The sequence below is a fragment of the Lucilia sericata genome, unplaced genomic scaffold (assembly GCF_015586225.1).
Source record: "Lucilia sericata isolate MDLA Ls3-8-SP2 unplaced genomic scaffold, ASM1558622v1 Contig000048F_arrow, whole genome shotgun sequence".
Classification (NCBI taxonomy): domain Eukaryota; kingdom Metazoa; phylum Arthropoda; class Insecta; order Diptera; family Calliphoridae; genus Lucilia; species Lucilia sericata.
The window spans coordinates 1,037,243-1,053,786 of NW_023994085.1; the positions used below are offsets into that span (position 1 = coordinate 1,037,243).

The 16,544-nt window shown below is 29.3% G+C and overlaps 1 protein-coding gene across 1 annotated transcript; it reads right to left on the reverse strand.

The window, feature by feature from the left end:
* Positions 1-204: 204 nt before the first annotated feature.
* LOC119615802 lies at positions 205-16,190 on the reverse strand (the record flags this gene model as incomplete). Its single annotated transcript, XM_037971789.1, is given in 8 exon segments — positions 205-5,486; positions 5,570-5,767; positions 6,085-6,138; positions 8,426-9,322; positions 13,100-13,126; positions 15,031-15,225; positions 15,652-15,830; positions 16,045-16,190. Coding segments are annotated over 8 exon segments (2,338 nt in total), but the record flags the coding sequence as incomplete, so codon positions are not given.
* Positions 16,191-16,544: the final 354 nt, after the last annotated feature.

The window sequence follows — 16,544 nt, forward strand, 5'->3', positions numbered from 1 at the left end:
TGAATTGACAATTCCATTTTAAAATATATACTTTTTTATTAATTTACATACACATGTATGTAAATGTGTATGAATATATCTAATATACTATAATGATAATTTCATATGTAGTTTACAAAAACTTTATTACTAAAGAATTACTAAGGAAATAAAAATTATATAATTTAATATTTTCAAATAAATGATTAGTATATATAGGATATATGTATGAAGTGTTTGCAAATTCAAATGAATTCTGAGATATGTAATTAAAACCAATAATAGTTTAAAATTTGTATGGAGCAGGTATTGTAAATATATAAAACAAAGACAAAGTTTTAACCAAGAAACTAAAAAAATATATTTCTGTAACTGGAAAAGTTTTTTTTATAGTAGGTAGAAAATATTTGATTATGTATTTGTTTAAATTTAGTTTTTGCAAAATCAAGAAATTATAATTTAAAAAATTATAAGGTTCCACTAAATATAAATTCGCTTCAAATGTCTAAATAAATTTTATGGGGGTTATTTATCTAAATTCTCTATTTTGAAATACTTGATTCCCTAATTTATATTTTACAATTCCTCTTAAGATTAAAATGTATTGATGAAAATTATTTCGACATTTATGGAGTTATGGAATAGATAGATTATGTTTGCATGTATAAGTAGATTTGGTACTTTAGGTTTCCATTGAGTGTAGAATTTTTATTTAGGTGTATAATACAAATTTTATTTAAATAAATAATATATTATCTAAAATTCTTTATTGAAACGGATTATTTAAGTATAATATTATAAATATAATTTTATTGGTTATTTTTTATATATATTTATTAAATCAGGTTTATATATACATACATATATATACAAATTATATAGGACATACACATATCAGCCAGAAATAAAAGTACTTCTTAAAGATTTATAATTCATTGCAAATTATATATCGTTTCCCTTTTTGTCAGAGTAAGTTCATTATTTTTGCTGGATATGTTTAGTAAGATAAGGAAGATTGCCAAAAAAATTTTATAATCGCTTGGAAATAATCTGCTGGATGTGAATAGAAGTCGTAGAATTCTAAAAGTTTCTTTAGATTTACTTTTTGAAATTATTTTTATACAAATTGAATAATTTTCAGAAAAAACATTTAATATATTTCTTCCAATGAAATAAAAATCTTTTATAATCGATCCTCTTTAATGTAGTTTTTTGTATACATATGCATATTGTATATATATATTTGTTTTTAAGTAAAGCTTACACCATTGTTCCTTCAAATAAGGGAGTTTGTTAAAAGGATTTATAAAATTGTATTTAGTACAATCTCTACATGAATTATGAATGTAAAACATTATTAAAAAATATAATGTCTAACCGAAAAGTTATTTAACTTTTTTGTGTTTTCATTATTTTTATTTTCTGTTAATTTTAAATTTTATATATTTATATTTCTTTAATTCCTACTTACATAAGTTTTGGTTGGTCTCTGCTTTCTTTGCTTTTAACATTAAAATATTTTATATAATTATATTCTGTTCTTTTTTATAATAATTCTTATAATTATTTCTTTTTAATATATATATTTATATAGTGTATTTTGCCTTTGTGCCATTTCCTTTAAAACTCGGTGTGATATGCTTTTTTACTTTAAGATTTTGGCCCATTTGTATTGATTTAATTAAATTTTATATATATATACAATTTGGATCAAAACATTTCAAATTAAAAAAAGTTAATCTTAAAATTTGTTTAAGAATTTGTTGAAATGTAAATGTCATTATTTAACAGAATTGACTAAATGTGGTAAAATGCGAATTCAATTTAAAATGTTTTGAAAGATACTGTATGTATGTAATAGTGCTTATGTACATTAGTTTCTCTAGTTTTAGGTTGTTAAGTTTTCCCGCAAAAATAAAAACTCTTTCAATTGGGGGAATTTCAAAAAAATATTTGAAAACAGTTTGTATTAAAAAAAAAAAAAAAAACAAATAAGAAATCGCAATCTTTATAGGGTTTTGCGATCATATTCTGTCTTCTGTGGAGATTTGCAAGAATTATATTGTTTCTTGATTTGGATAAAGTACTCTGGTTTAGTACTTAAATCGCCAAATAGCTTACATCTATTATAAACTGATTTCTCTTTGTAGTTTTTTATCATTAGAACAAGTAAAAATTTAATTTCAATTAAAAAATGTTTATTTTAAACTTTAAATATATCTCTATTATGAGATAAGAACGCCATAGCTCAAAATATTTATTTGAAATTGTAACGATAAAGATTTGAAGCTGATGCGATAGATAGGTAGCAAATGTTAGATTTATATCGACATTTTATCATATTGCAAATAGTTAAAATTACCCAAATGAAAATTTAGCAGAATAACTAAACAACAAATATTGTTTTATGACGTTCTCTGACTGAAATTAGCGACATTTACACTTACATACATACGGTTTTGCCCTAATTATCCCAACAGTTCGGCTGGACAATCCCGAACTACATATTTAACATACCACTTAAGAAACCGACTGCCCTGCTGGGACAGTCAGAAAGCTAGTCCAAAGGATTCAATGCACGACATTGCCCATTTGTTTTTTATGTGTCCACTCTTTGCGGTTAAAAGACTGATGCACAGTGAAATCTATATTTCAGGATAAGTTCGGTGCTGTTGCCGGATGACAACATGTTAAATGTATATGATACAGGATGAATATAGGTGTATACGGAACTCATCCGCCCGTTACCTCGAGTGAGTCTGTCGTATGTTGTTTTCTTATGAGTATGTGGGATAAATGAGACGTATGCAGGGTTGAATGGCGAAGGATGGACGGTATCTTATACAAGTGATACCATTGAATTTTCCTTCCATGTCCAGGTATGTTCAGAGTAAACTCTGTTCATACCAGATTTACCACAGTGTGTCCATGTGACTAAGAACAAAGTCTCTTCTTATTTGATGGATTCGTACTTCGGTCTACCGATTACGTCTCTAAGTGCTGTTGCCGACGCAACAGAGGCCATCCCATCTGCGTGTTTGTAAACGGAAATGATGTTTTTGCATCTCGGAAGTTAAGCAACGGGGCAGCAATGGTCAGAGATTAGATAGCTCAAGTACTTGGGCAAAGTGCACGTATACTGGACCGGAAATTCCATATACGTACGGTGGTGAGTCGTCACAGAAGATCACCCAGTGGTTGAAAAAGACCACAATGAAATAGCCCAATAAGGCAGGTGGTCACGTAAAGCACTCAATATTAATTTATAAGGTGATGACTGTGTCCGCTATCGCTTACAAAGGGCAAACTAATGTGACGACAGTCTTCACTCCCGTTTATAAAGAATACATTCGTGACGAAAGACGAATGGGGGCCAACTAAGTGGTTAGACGTTAGTGAAAAAATGACTGACATTTTCGGATGCATTGACTCTTTGTCGAACTGTTGGGATGTAATTTACTTTTTTTAAATTAAATCGTGTGTGTATTAAAAATTTAATTATGACTAAATTATTTTTTATGGTTGTATGTATCTGTTTAGTATACATTTATACATATAATTTTATAAAGTTTTTATTTTAAAGCTTAAAATCGATTTTCAGTTTTTTTATCTTAAAGCTTTTTTTTCTCAAATTTGAAACTTTAGTTTTTATTTAAGTTAGAGTTTCGTCCAAAAATTTGATTAACCGAAACATTTATTTAAAATTGTAGATAATAGAAATTGGAAGGAACATTTATTTGTTAGTTTTATTATTTATAATATGTTGTTACTTATAAAATTTGTCAGAAGGCTACAAAAATAATTATGTATTTAAAAATTTTAATCTATATGTTTATGTATATAATATTAAACAAGTAATTGACCATTTGTTTATTGTTCATGAACGTATTCTAACAGAAACACATATTATTTAGATTTTTAGACTATTTACAGAAATTGTAGGATTTAAATTGAAAATTTGTAAAAAATTCTAAATAACTAAAATAAAGAATATATTTATTTTAGAAATTAATAATCAGGTCTTGATTTCATTGATAATAAATAAAGTTTTTGAAATAGTCATATTTCCGAGATATAACGAATCTAGCTCTGTCTTTACAACAAGGCATTACAAATATATTTGATTTGAATAGAATATTTTGAAAATTATATTCAAAATTAGATAAATTCAATTAAATTTAATTATTAAAGTAAATATTTCAAAAACAAAGTGAGAATGTAATCTCAAAAAAAGTTTGTTTGATGTCAAATGAGTCATTCAGAAACTTGGAAAAAGGGTCATAAAAATTGTAATATTTAATTTATTAGTTTAATAAAATATATTTTATAATATAAATGTTAATCTGTTACGGATATAATACAATTAAAAAATCGTTAAAATATCAATCATTGCCCATTTTTCAATTAATATATTACTATAAAATTTCAAACCAGCTTTAATGCTGACTTTAATATTTATTTTTTTTTTAATAATTTAACTAAATAAAAAAAACACCGACTAATTACACACAAATGGACATCAAGAATTTAAAAAAAGTAAAAATTCATATAAAATGTATATAAAATTATCTTATAACTTGTTAAACCACAGATAAAATATTGAAAATCTCAACTTTTCATATGAATTGTTAAATTTTACTTAAAATTTTGAAAAATTGTTACAATTCATATCAAGAAGTTAGATAACCAAATTTTATTTCATGGCATTTCCTTCCTGTACTTTAATTCTTTTTTTCTCTTTTCAATAAGTAATTGTCAATTCGATTCCATTCCATTTCTATTTAAACATTTGCTATCTACTTGGTAGTTGTTATTGATGCAGGGATGTTTTTTCAATTTTAAATAAATGTTTCGGCTACCATTTGTTACAAGCATTCACCAGGTGGCGGTTTTTCATCGGATGGCGATGGTGATGGGCCCGACACCGAAACCATCGGTAGATTACTTAGTTTAGGTGTGATGCATTTTAATTTTAATGCTTTAGGACTACTGTGCGCAGATGATAGAACCGGCGAAGCGGTAGAAGAACGTTGGCGCACCAGGACTTTAGATGTCTTGGGCATTGAGTTGATGGCTGGAGACATTGTCGTCGCTACATCGTATGGTATTGAAACCAATTCTTCTACAGTGTCGGCAGAATCATGGGAAGCTGAGTTTAATGAAACCGTTTTGGCTGAACTCAATGTAGGATGTGGTAGTGGTGGGGGCAATGGCGGCGGTATTGGTGGCACTGGTATTGCCACGGCATTATGTTGCTCCTCCCTGATATGAGATGGAGGAGTTTCTATTGATATACTACCCACTACTTTATTGGAAGTGGTTACTGCTGCTGAATGACTTAAAACACTTGTAGCTGCCAATAGCTTTTCTACATTTGTCTTAAGAATTGCTACCGGATGATTCTCCACACTTCTTGAGCAATCATGCATTTCAATGCCATTATCATGCTGGGCATCATTGCCATTACTGTCGTCCGTATGCCATTGGCGGTTTTCAGCAAAACTTTTCTGTAAAAAAAATGCTCAGTTAAATTACTTGTAATTAAAATTATATTGATAGTGACATTATATATATGCATCGCTGTTTATACCTTTCTGCCATTGTCCGTTATATTCTCGGCACTCTTTGCTTTACGACACAAAACACTTTGTGATCCATGCCGTCGCAAAAATTCGATGGAATCAAATCCTCGTCCTTCCGATGACACAAAAATGGCTGAATTAATGCGACTACGGGTTATACGTTCCGATATCGATGTCGAGTGTTCCTCTTGAAAGACGTGGAAGTGCTGAAATTTTCAAATCAAATCATCATATTATTTTCTATTATACGATTTCCAAATCCATTTCCCCTTCCAAAACGAAATAAAGAAAAAAACAAATCCCCCATGACGACATTCAATAAAATCAACAAAACACTCAACTTAAAAACAATGAATGAACGGAATGAATGACAAACATTGAATTACAATTATAACGGTAACTGTTGTAACACAAACAAACACAATTACAAAAAAACCATAAAAGAAAACGAAACGGAAATCGAATAAAATAAAATAATAGAAATGTAAAATGTACGAATGTAATTGAAAACAATGCTGCTTACACGACTACAATGTAACGGCTGATAGGCGAGTGCTCCGCATTCGCTGCTATCAAACTGTAAGAGAAAAAAGAAAAAAAAAAGAAGAGAACAATGGAAGGACAAAAATAGAGACAACATTTTAATGAATCTATGGACATACACAAAGACACATTACGGAACAAATTAGTAAATTGTATGTATTTTTGATTTTGATTTTTCTTAAAAATAATTCAGTTTTAAGTTTATATTTTTTTGAACATTTATTTTGGTGTAATGATTTTTTTAAATTAAGCGTAACATAAATTAATAAAAGCCTAAAAGTGATAATTTTCACAGAAGCAAATGTGTAAATTGTTTATAAGAGAATTAATTAAAATTAAAGTATTGTTTTTGCACTAACACTAACAAAAGAAGTTTAAAAGGCTCAATAATATTCATAATGATTTAAATGGGTATTTAAAAAATTCGCTCATTTCTTAAATAACAACAAACACCTGTGATGGCTCCATTATTAGCTAACTAGTTAATAAGCCCGAATAATCACTACAGTGTCTCAAACCCACCGATTAAACTGGGAAAATATAATAAAACCTAGTGCCTAGTTGAAGACCGACTTTGGAAAGATCGGATAAATTTTCCTTAAATATTGGAGTTTTTTTCTTAATTAATTTTGTGGAATTTTTTCCTAATTTTGCAATAATTTTTTATCCTAATAGAACTTTTGCAATTTCCATTAATATCAAACGGGATTACTTTTTGACATTTATGTCAAATCATTTGGAATAGAGCTACAAAATTATACAAATTTTTTTTTTTTTTTGAAAATCAGTCATTGTTAATAAACAAAATTGGCTCATTTAGAGTGGGATTAAGGGAGATCATTTTCTATTTGGTGATATGAATGACATTGATTCGGACAAGATCAATGTCGTTTTAACAAGATAACACTATGTGCTGGGATGCAATTATCATTTTATTGAAATCAAAATTAGGCCATAATTTGATTTCGAGATTATTTTACAATTTCAACTTAATAGCTTTAAAAACATAAAGCATATAATATATTTTCCTTCATTATCTCAAAATCTGACAACGTATGAGTAATATTAATTATAACTTTATAATACGTAAAGTTAAATAGCAATAAATGTACAGAAAATAAACCAACTTTTAATTATATAATTATTAACACTGCTATAATGTATACTATGAAGTTGGTTGGATTACATATCGGATGACCCTTTGGTTACATTAGTGAATTACAGACGTACTACATATGTACATATGTATTTCACTAGCTCATACTAATTAGTCCTAATAAAACTTTCTAAAGTAGATGTAAAAAGGTGAATAGGAACTTGGTTAAATGATAATTTGGTGTTGAAATATAAAGGAATTTAAGAGAAGAAGAAAAAGAATTAGTATTAGAAAAAAGACAAAGAGTTTAGAATGGTGCAAGATTAGTGCAAAGCATTAGTAGTATTTATTTTTTCAGTTTTATTTTTGTTTAAAAATTCAAAGAAGCTATAAAATTAGTTTAATTGGCATTAACTTTTTATTAGAGATAAAATAAAAATGGAAAATTACGGCAATCAAATCGAAAAGAATAAAAAAGATAGAGGAAATAAAAAAAACATTCTGCTCATTGTTCATTTACAAAAGACAAATCACAATTTGTTTGTGTAGGTAAAGGTGGTGGCATCAACTGGGTGGCTCTGTGTCGGTGGATTTAAAGCAAGTGTGGGTGTGTGTGCGTGTTGGTTGTTTGAGTTTGTGTTCTAAATTAGAGTGTGTGTGTGGGTGCATGAATAAACCAAACAAGCAAAATTTTATACGCAATGGAAGAATACAAGAACAAGTGTTTTATGCAAGTATTTATGTATATTTGCACGAGTTAAAAAAAAAACATTTGAATTGATAAATGTTTGATTAAATGCTGAAATTTAAGTAAATATTTGTTAAATTGTTCTATTTTGAACTTTGGCTCTATTTGTTTCGGGTGATAAAAAAAAAAAAACAAACAAAAAACTACACAAGGAGACAAACACAAAAACGATAACGAATATTTTCAATATAAACATGGGTGAACGAACGATCGATCGAAGGAACGAGCGAACGAACGAACGCCTTTTTACAATTTTAAATTCTTTTCAATTTTCAGTGCTTATAAACAGGTGACAAGTGCTGTTTGTCTAAACGACAAATGAATTGTGCTAATAATCCACACATTTTAAAAATGCATTGATTTTGGGGGACCAAACAACACACAATTGACCAAACGTTATGAACTGATTTTTATTTGACTTTGCGTGATTTACATAGAGAGAAAGTACTTAAATAGTATGCTGCTAAGGCGACTTACACTGTGACGTTCGGTCGTGGGATTCGTATGATTTAATGTAGTAGAATCAGTGCGTATCGTATCACTGGCAGCCATGCTATGACATTTGGGTAAATGTGAAGAGTCACGACTATCACGTGAATCTTCGCGCGAACGTTCAGCACATGAAAACTGTCGTCGGTACTGGCGGCGACGACGGAATGCATTCGGATTGGTTGTATGCATGGAATATTCACCAATGCCGCCAGTAATGGGACCACTAATGCCACCACCTATACCACCGCAAATGGAAGGTGCTATTGGCGGTGGTATGGCACGATAGTAGCAGGGATCATAACTAAATTGTCTACGTCTCCACTCTTGGTATTGGCGATAGTGACTGAATAGTCTACGTCTGCGTAAAATTATTTGTTTTTTGGCCTCTAACAGTTCTTGATCTTCGTTTGTTGTGGTTGTATTGTCTTGGGAATTTTTCAGTATACTGCGTTGTGTGGCATATTTATTTTGGCGCATTCTGTGTTCACTCTTGACTTTGCCCGCCGGCTGTCGTCTATAATCGGGCTGTATTAGATCCTTTTGTTCTCCATCTTCATCTTCCCTTAGTATCTCGTCCGTTTCTCTGTCGCTTAGGACGAATGCTTCCTCTCGGTTAGTATTTATACTCATGTTGCTGGCATGTTCATGATGAGGTGTGTTCAGAGCCGAACTATTGGCCATTGCTTGGCTATCGATACTCTCAACACGCCGATATCCTTCCGATGGTGAGACTTCTTCACCATCGGCAATTGCTGGTTGCTAGCTTTCTACGTCGGCCTTGTGTAAAAGTGCAAATTGACATCCACAATCACGTTCCAACTCACGTCTCGGATATTGAAAACAGCGATCGAATATACCACAACCTTCACAGCGTGGTATACACTAATAATTTTGTTATTTTCATCAAGTAGTAATAGTTGAGCAAAAACAAGTGTAGAGGTAATAACATCCACAGAAAGAAAGAGAAACATTCGAGTAAAATAGAAGAATTTTTTTGTAATTGTTGTAATATCAACTCATGAAGGAAATTTTTACATTAAAATACAGTAGTATAATAAAGAAAGTTTATTAAAAATTCAAAAAGTATTTGGGACATTAACACAAAAAAAAAACAAGCTTCTAAATGCACTACAAAAAATCAATCCCACGTATGTTTGGTTGTTTCATTTTAATTTTAATTTATACATAATTCTATTTTGTCATATGTATATCCTCCACCAACTCGATTGCAGAAATTAAGAGTAAAATTTAAACTCTTTATAAATATTTATTTTCAAAATGTATCTTTCTTAACGAAACAAAAAGAAAAATTTAAAAATAACACTTTTAGTGGAGGTTACACAAAATTTGATCAAGAGAAATGGAAGTATTTCATTGGATAGTGGATTTCTATTTAATAAAATAAAAACAAATGATAATTTTAAATCAATTCTAAACTGATATTAAGTATTTCATTCAATTGGAAACTATGTTCAAAATAAGCTAAACTATATTAAAAGCTTTAAGTGGATTTATTTTAATTTATAAAAAAAAAATTTTAAAAAATACGAAAAAAAAATTTTAAAAAATAGTTGTTGTTTTTTAAGCAGTTAAATTAGCAAATTTAAAATATTAAAGAAAGTAATATGTCCAGTAACACTTGGGTGGTACGAAACTACAAAGTATCTTTTTTCAAAATTGGTAAATTATAACGAAATTAATCAAAGAACACTTTTTGAAATAATGCTATACACGGCTTAAGTACATACAACGAAAAATAAAAGATATACATTTGCGAGCAGAAAAAATCAAATCTGGGTCTGAATTTTAGCGCAAAAAGTAGACCTAAGACTTGACTAGATTATAGATAAGACTAGATTAGAGATAAGATTATATAGTATACTAGACTATAAACTAGACTATAGACTAGACTATATACTAGACTATATAATATACTATAAACTAGACTATAGACTAGACTATAGACTAGACTATAGACTAGACTATAGACTAGACTATAGACTAGACTATAGACTAGACTGTAGACTAGACTATAGACTAGACTAGACTATAGACTAGACTAGACTAGACTAGACTAGACTATAGACTAGACTATAGACTAGACTATAGACTAGACTATAGACTAGACTATAGACTAGGCTATAGACTAGACTATAGACTAGACTATAGACTAGACTATAGACTAGACTATAGACTAGACTATAGACTAGACTATAGACTAGACTATAGACTAGACTAGACTATAGACTAGACTATAGACTAGACTATAGACTAGACTATAGACTAGACTATAGACTAGACTATAGACTAGACTATAGACTAGACTATAGACTAGACTATAGACTAGACTATAGACTAGACTATAGACTAGACTAGACTATAGACTAGACTATAGACTATAGACTAGACTATAGACTAGACTATAGACTAGACTATAGACTAGACTATAGACTAGACTATAGACTAGACTATAGACTAGACTATAGACTAGACTATAGACTAGACTATATAGACTATAGACTAGACTATAAACTAGATTATAGACTATAGACTAGACTATAAACTAGACTATAGACTAGACTATGAACTAGATTGCGTATATAAAACCACCGTGTCGCATCATTCACTTGAGCATTCACGCTAAGTCTATCAATTTAGTTAGTCAAAATTTACTAACGAAAACGTTAAGATGTGTTGATACGTTTGTATCTATATGAGTTTATCTGCATGCAATAGATAAAAAATCAAATCAAATACGCCTCTAATGCGACCCACAAAAAACGCATTGGTCAAAGAAGCAGTATGGTTTTATAAATCAACTTTTTGTATTTTTTATTTTTAAACCTTTTATAAGATATAAAAATACCTAAAAATTTCACATATTTTAATTTGATGCCAAAAACAACTGAGATCTCGTGTCATACAAATTTTCCGATAGTTGAGAATCAAAATAGGAAGGCTGATTTCTAATAGTAAATATATACATACAATTAAAGTATTTTTGGAATACCGAAATCATAAATTTTTAACTTAAATTTAAGCAAGAAACTATTTTAAACAAAGTTAACTCAGTGCTCCATGGTAAATATTTGGGAAAATAAAAACTAAATGCGGTTATTTTACTCTACATACTCTACTCTTGTAACTGTAACTGGATAGTACAATAGCAGTAGTAGTAAAATGTATATTAAATTATATATGCAAATTAAAAAAAAAAAAGAAGAGAGCAGTGCAAAACCATTAAGTAAAATTCTTTAACAAAAACCACAGTCCAAGCATAAAAATAAATTAATCATGATCTGAAACTATTTTAGTGGCTGTAGAAATTATCTTGTACTTTAATATTTTTGTTCATTCACCCTTAACGAATGTTATGAAGAGTTTTCTGAATTTTTCACATTTATAATTGACAGAAACTACCTTTACAACCAGAAACACCAGATATGCTTATTGTAGCGTGTAGCATTGGTATTCGTAAAAAAACAGTTTGAGCCGTTTTTGTCTGTAAAGTTTTATTTTCACATTTAAGGCATAGTTTTCTTTCGGCATTCATGAATTTCCATTTCAAAATGGAAAACGGCTTATTTTATATTTAAGGGGCATAAACATTTAGAACAAAAGAAAAACTGTGCTGTTTCATCCTAAAAGAAAATTTTCTGCTGAATGAAATCTTTGTTGTATTAAGTGTGGTACCCTAAATGTGTTAGTAGGCCGGGTAGTTTTATAAATTAAATTATAATATTATGAACATACTTATGTACATAGGTATGACCTTTAGAAAGAATAAAGAGGTCACAACTATTAAAGTTCACAAAAATAATTTTTCAAAAGAAATTTATTAAAAAACCATTTCCTTTTAGCCGAATTTTATCATGTTATAAAAATGTATTCATTAATATTAAATTATTTAAAATATTAATTTAATAACATTTTGGTCAATTCTAGTTTACAACTAACACAAGAAAATATTACTATTCTTAAAAAGTTCTCAAACTTAATAAAATAAATATGAATTAAGAAAACTTTAAACTTTGCAAAAAGCAAATTGCAATTTTATTTGAACGTTAGTTTAAATAAAATATGAATTTTCCTAACAAAAAATGCTTATATGAGGAAAATATTTAGAAATGTGTTGCACCATTTGAGTGCTTTACTTTTCATTATAGCAGGGACGTGAAAATGACTGTTTTTTATGGTTAAACTAAATAAAAACTATAATAAGATAACTGTAAGAAGTTTACTTGCTAAAGATATGAAATCAATATTATTTTAACATTTTGTGATTTTTTTGCTTTGCTTGACTTTTACTTAATGGCCTTTAAAGTAGACAATTTGCACACGGATAAAGAGTATTTTGCTGACTTATAGAATTGCAAATTTTTAAAACGCTAAAAAAAATGAATGATTCTTTGGGGCTACATACTTTCATGCAAAATAAGATAAATACTATATAAAAAAATTACTACAAAAATTTGTTCAGATTTTACAATAAGATGGAACAATTTTTGCCAAAGAAAAACTTATTTTGTTCAACATAAATTTGTTTCAAGAGACTAGTAAAAATGAACACTACTAACAAGGAGAGATAAAAAAGAATTAAGTGGTAGAAAAGTATCTTTTTTTGATATAAAACAAGATGTATTATTTTTGTTTTTGTACCTTAACGAACAAATCGTGATGTAAATTCTAGAAGTAAAAAAAGAAGAGCAGGGAAAAGAAGGGGAGAAAAAGAAAACAAGAGAAGAGGTATTTGTTTTGCTTTAGTTGTCTGTTCAATACTTAATTCTAGTATTTTATAATAAATTTTCTTATAAATAGGTAAGCAGTAGCAGTATTAGTAAATATATAGCAAAAATCTTTTTATACTTGAATATCACTTTACATATCGTTTGTTATCATAAAATGCTAAGAACCCTAAGCAATATTTCGAATAAATTACAGGACAAGCAAAAATATAAAAATATTTAAAAAACTATAACCCCATGATAGGTAATAACATTTTCAAAACTACTTGACCTTTGGTTTCCAATAGGTTAGTAGTTAGTGATTGAGTCTAGTAGACTAAGTTCGTGAATTCCATTTCCCACTGGTATCAGGTCCGATAGAGACCTGTGGGTGTATTTCTTCGGATTTGATAAATGTATTTAAATATATTCATCGTCCTTTCAAACAAACTAACTTGACCTTTTGAAAAAAAAAATTGGTAGGGCGATCATCAATAATTTGCTGAAGACATTTTTTAACCATAAAAGTAATAATTTCTTTGCGATCCTAGAGTTTATAAGTGAATTATGGAAGGTATTGCCATTTCCAGAAGGGGACCTTGTATGCGGAATAGGATCAAGAGGATCATCAGTAGAATTGTTTAGGCTTACATAAAACTTTGTTGTTTCGGTTTTTGTAGAGATACTATGATGGTTCGGTTGCATGAGGTTAAGTGAAATAATGGACGGATTCCAATTATTTCGTAGCTTGATAGCAAGGTTTTTTTTAAAGGCTAGCGATGTCCGCCTTAACTGCGAAAGTAATTCTCTGACGATTGGTTTACTCTAAAGTGGAAGTAGGACCAATATTTCTATACGTTACAAATATCATCACGATCGCCTAATACCCTCCCCACTATAGTGGTGTAGGTTATAAAAAGAAAAGCTGCACTCACTTATCACCAATGCTGTTAAACTATACAATCCGTTCAACAGGCTACCTAAATTCGTTTTGTTTTTAATACACTTTTCGCTTGTCCTTAAATTGTTCAAATATTAGTTAAGGATTTTAGCATTTTAAGTGACAAGATGTTTATAGTTGAGTTAGCAAAAGGCAAAGTAAAAATAATTATGACTTCAAGTTATGATTGAGAGCAAAAGAGCTAAGAATTAAGTAGAAGGGAAAGACAATGTAAAAGTTTTCCCGTAGCAATGAAATAGACAGAAAATCAAGCACCAAATTTTTTTTAAGAATTTGAACGGCGAATCGAAAATATTTTAATGTTTAAATTAAATTCTGTTGTTATTCTTTGGTTAAAAGAGATTTTGTTTGTTTATTGCTGGTTTAGCAAATTAAATATTGAAATTGAAAGTGAATGTAAACCGAAGGAAAACTTTGTGATTGAATGATGTGATAAAAATTATTATAAGGACTTGAATAAAAAACAAACAACAAAAACCAAAATACTAACTGAATTAAGTAACCGTATTAATTCGCCTTTTGCATTTTGTTTTATTTGTTGTTGTTTCTCTTCAAGAGTATCTAAAGAAAACTCGAGTTTATTTGTTGTAACATGGCTTAAAAGAAAAACCAAAAAATGAAACTCTAAGGAAATGCTTTTTTTGTATGCATGTGTATTTGTGTATTTTTGTCAAATCCCCCTAGACATTTCAATTATTTTTGCTGATTGCTCAATGTTTCCGAATGAGTTCACAAAAGGTTAAAAGTATATGTATGAGTGAGTGTTTGAGTAGATGTTTTCTACATGGTTATGTATGTGTGAATGTAAAAACGTATGCATTGATGTGTAGATGTAGTTGTTTAGTTTTGAAATGTGTTTGGAATATTATTTAGTTTGTTTTATAATTTTTTTACTTCGTTCATACCTGATGAGAATGTTGGCCATTACAGACACCTCCACTGCACACACCCGTACCGGGTACTTTCAACTGTTCATGCTTGTAGTCTGGTTGATAAGGCAACAGCATGCGTATTTTGCCCCAACGATTGAAAAATAGAGCTATCGCTCCAGCCCAAACCATTAAAACTATCAGTACGATACCAATTTCGACACCACGTATCTGGAAAAACAAAATATATGGGGAAAAGCAAACAGTGAAGAAAATATTATTAAAATGTCACATACATAAACACATATGAATGTGTGTACATTAGGTTGGTCCCCAAAATAAAATTTGCGGATGTTTATAACTAAAAAAGTTCTTTTTTGAAGTTTTACTGATATTATTATATGTATTTGTCGCTAAGTAAATATATCATGTATTGGTATAATGTCAAAGGTCATTTAATATTTGGAACCACCCTAATGTATATTCATTCATGTGTGTAAATATTGTTTGTAACACAATTAGTACATACAAACATACTAAAAAATACAAAATAAAAACGACACGCACTCTAAATAACACCACAGTCATAAATAAATAAACAAATAAACAAAATAAAACAAATAAATAAATAGAATTGTAACCTTTACATATACATACCGTTGGTAATTCCCTGTGTGTGCCATGTGACAATGAATTTGTCGCGGTAGAGGTGACACCATCCTCACTGCCATTCGCACTCGAGCGACCACTAAAATTTGTTGCTGATCCTAAGCTCATGCCACCATTAGAGCCAGACCCAGCATTTGTTAAATCCTGTGTAAATGCTTTTGGCAAATCTAGCCATATGTTTAGTATTAGTTAAAAATTCAAATAAAACTTACAGTATTAACAATTAATTAAGGCAATACTATTCGAACGTCATAAAAAATGGAGTGTTTTATCAGCTGTTACGTTGTTTTGTTTGCCGTTTTTCTTTACACGTTCGACTAATTTTGCCTTTAGCAGTTAGAGACATGCATAAATGTGTATTAATTTGCAGATTTTATTTACCTAATGTTCTGAATATAACTTGACGACTGCGATATTTTTTACCCAGCCATACTGCAGTGACACCGATTGAATATTGTGTTCCCGGCGTTAAGCGATCCAATATAATTGCTTCACTATTCCCGGCAACATTCTGTACAACCCTGTAACTTAAATTAATTCAATTACCACTCAATGCTTTCAACTACAAATAATAATTTAATTTAATGGTGTTGTCTAATTGTTATATGCATGGATGAACCAGTTATATTTCACCGTCTCTCTATCTACTGCTAAAAATGTCGTTTACATTAACAAATTAAAAGTAAATAAGGTTTTATAATTTGCATAATTTTCTGGGTGTTAAATTAAAATAAACTAAAATAATTAGGTGCAATATTTTATTCTGATTTGGAATTGAAAATTTTTCATTTACAAAATTAAAACTTTTTGAAAATTCCCCAGTAAACATTTTAATTTTTCGATTTCCCAACATTGAAAAATGTATCTAACAATAAATTATC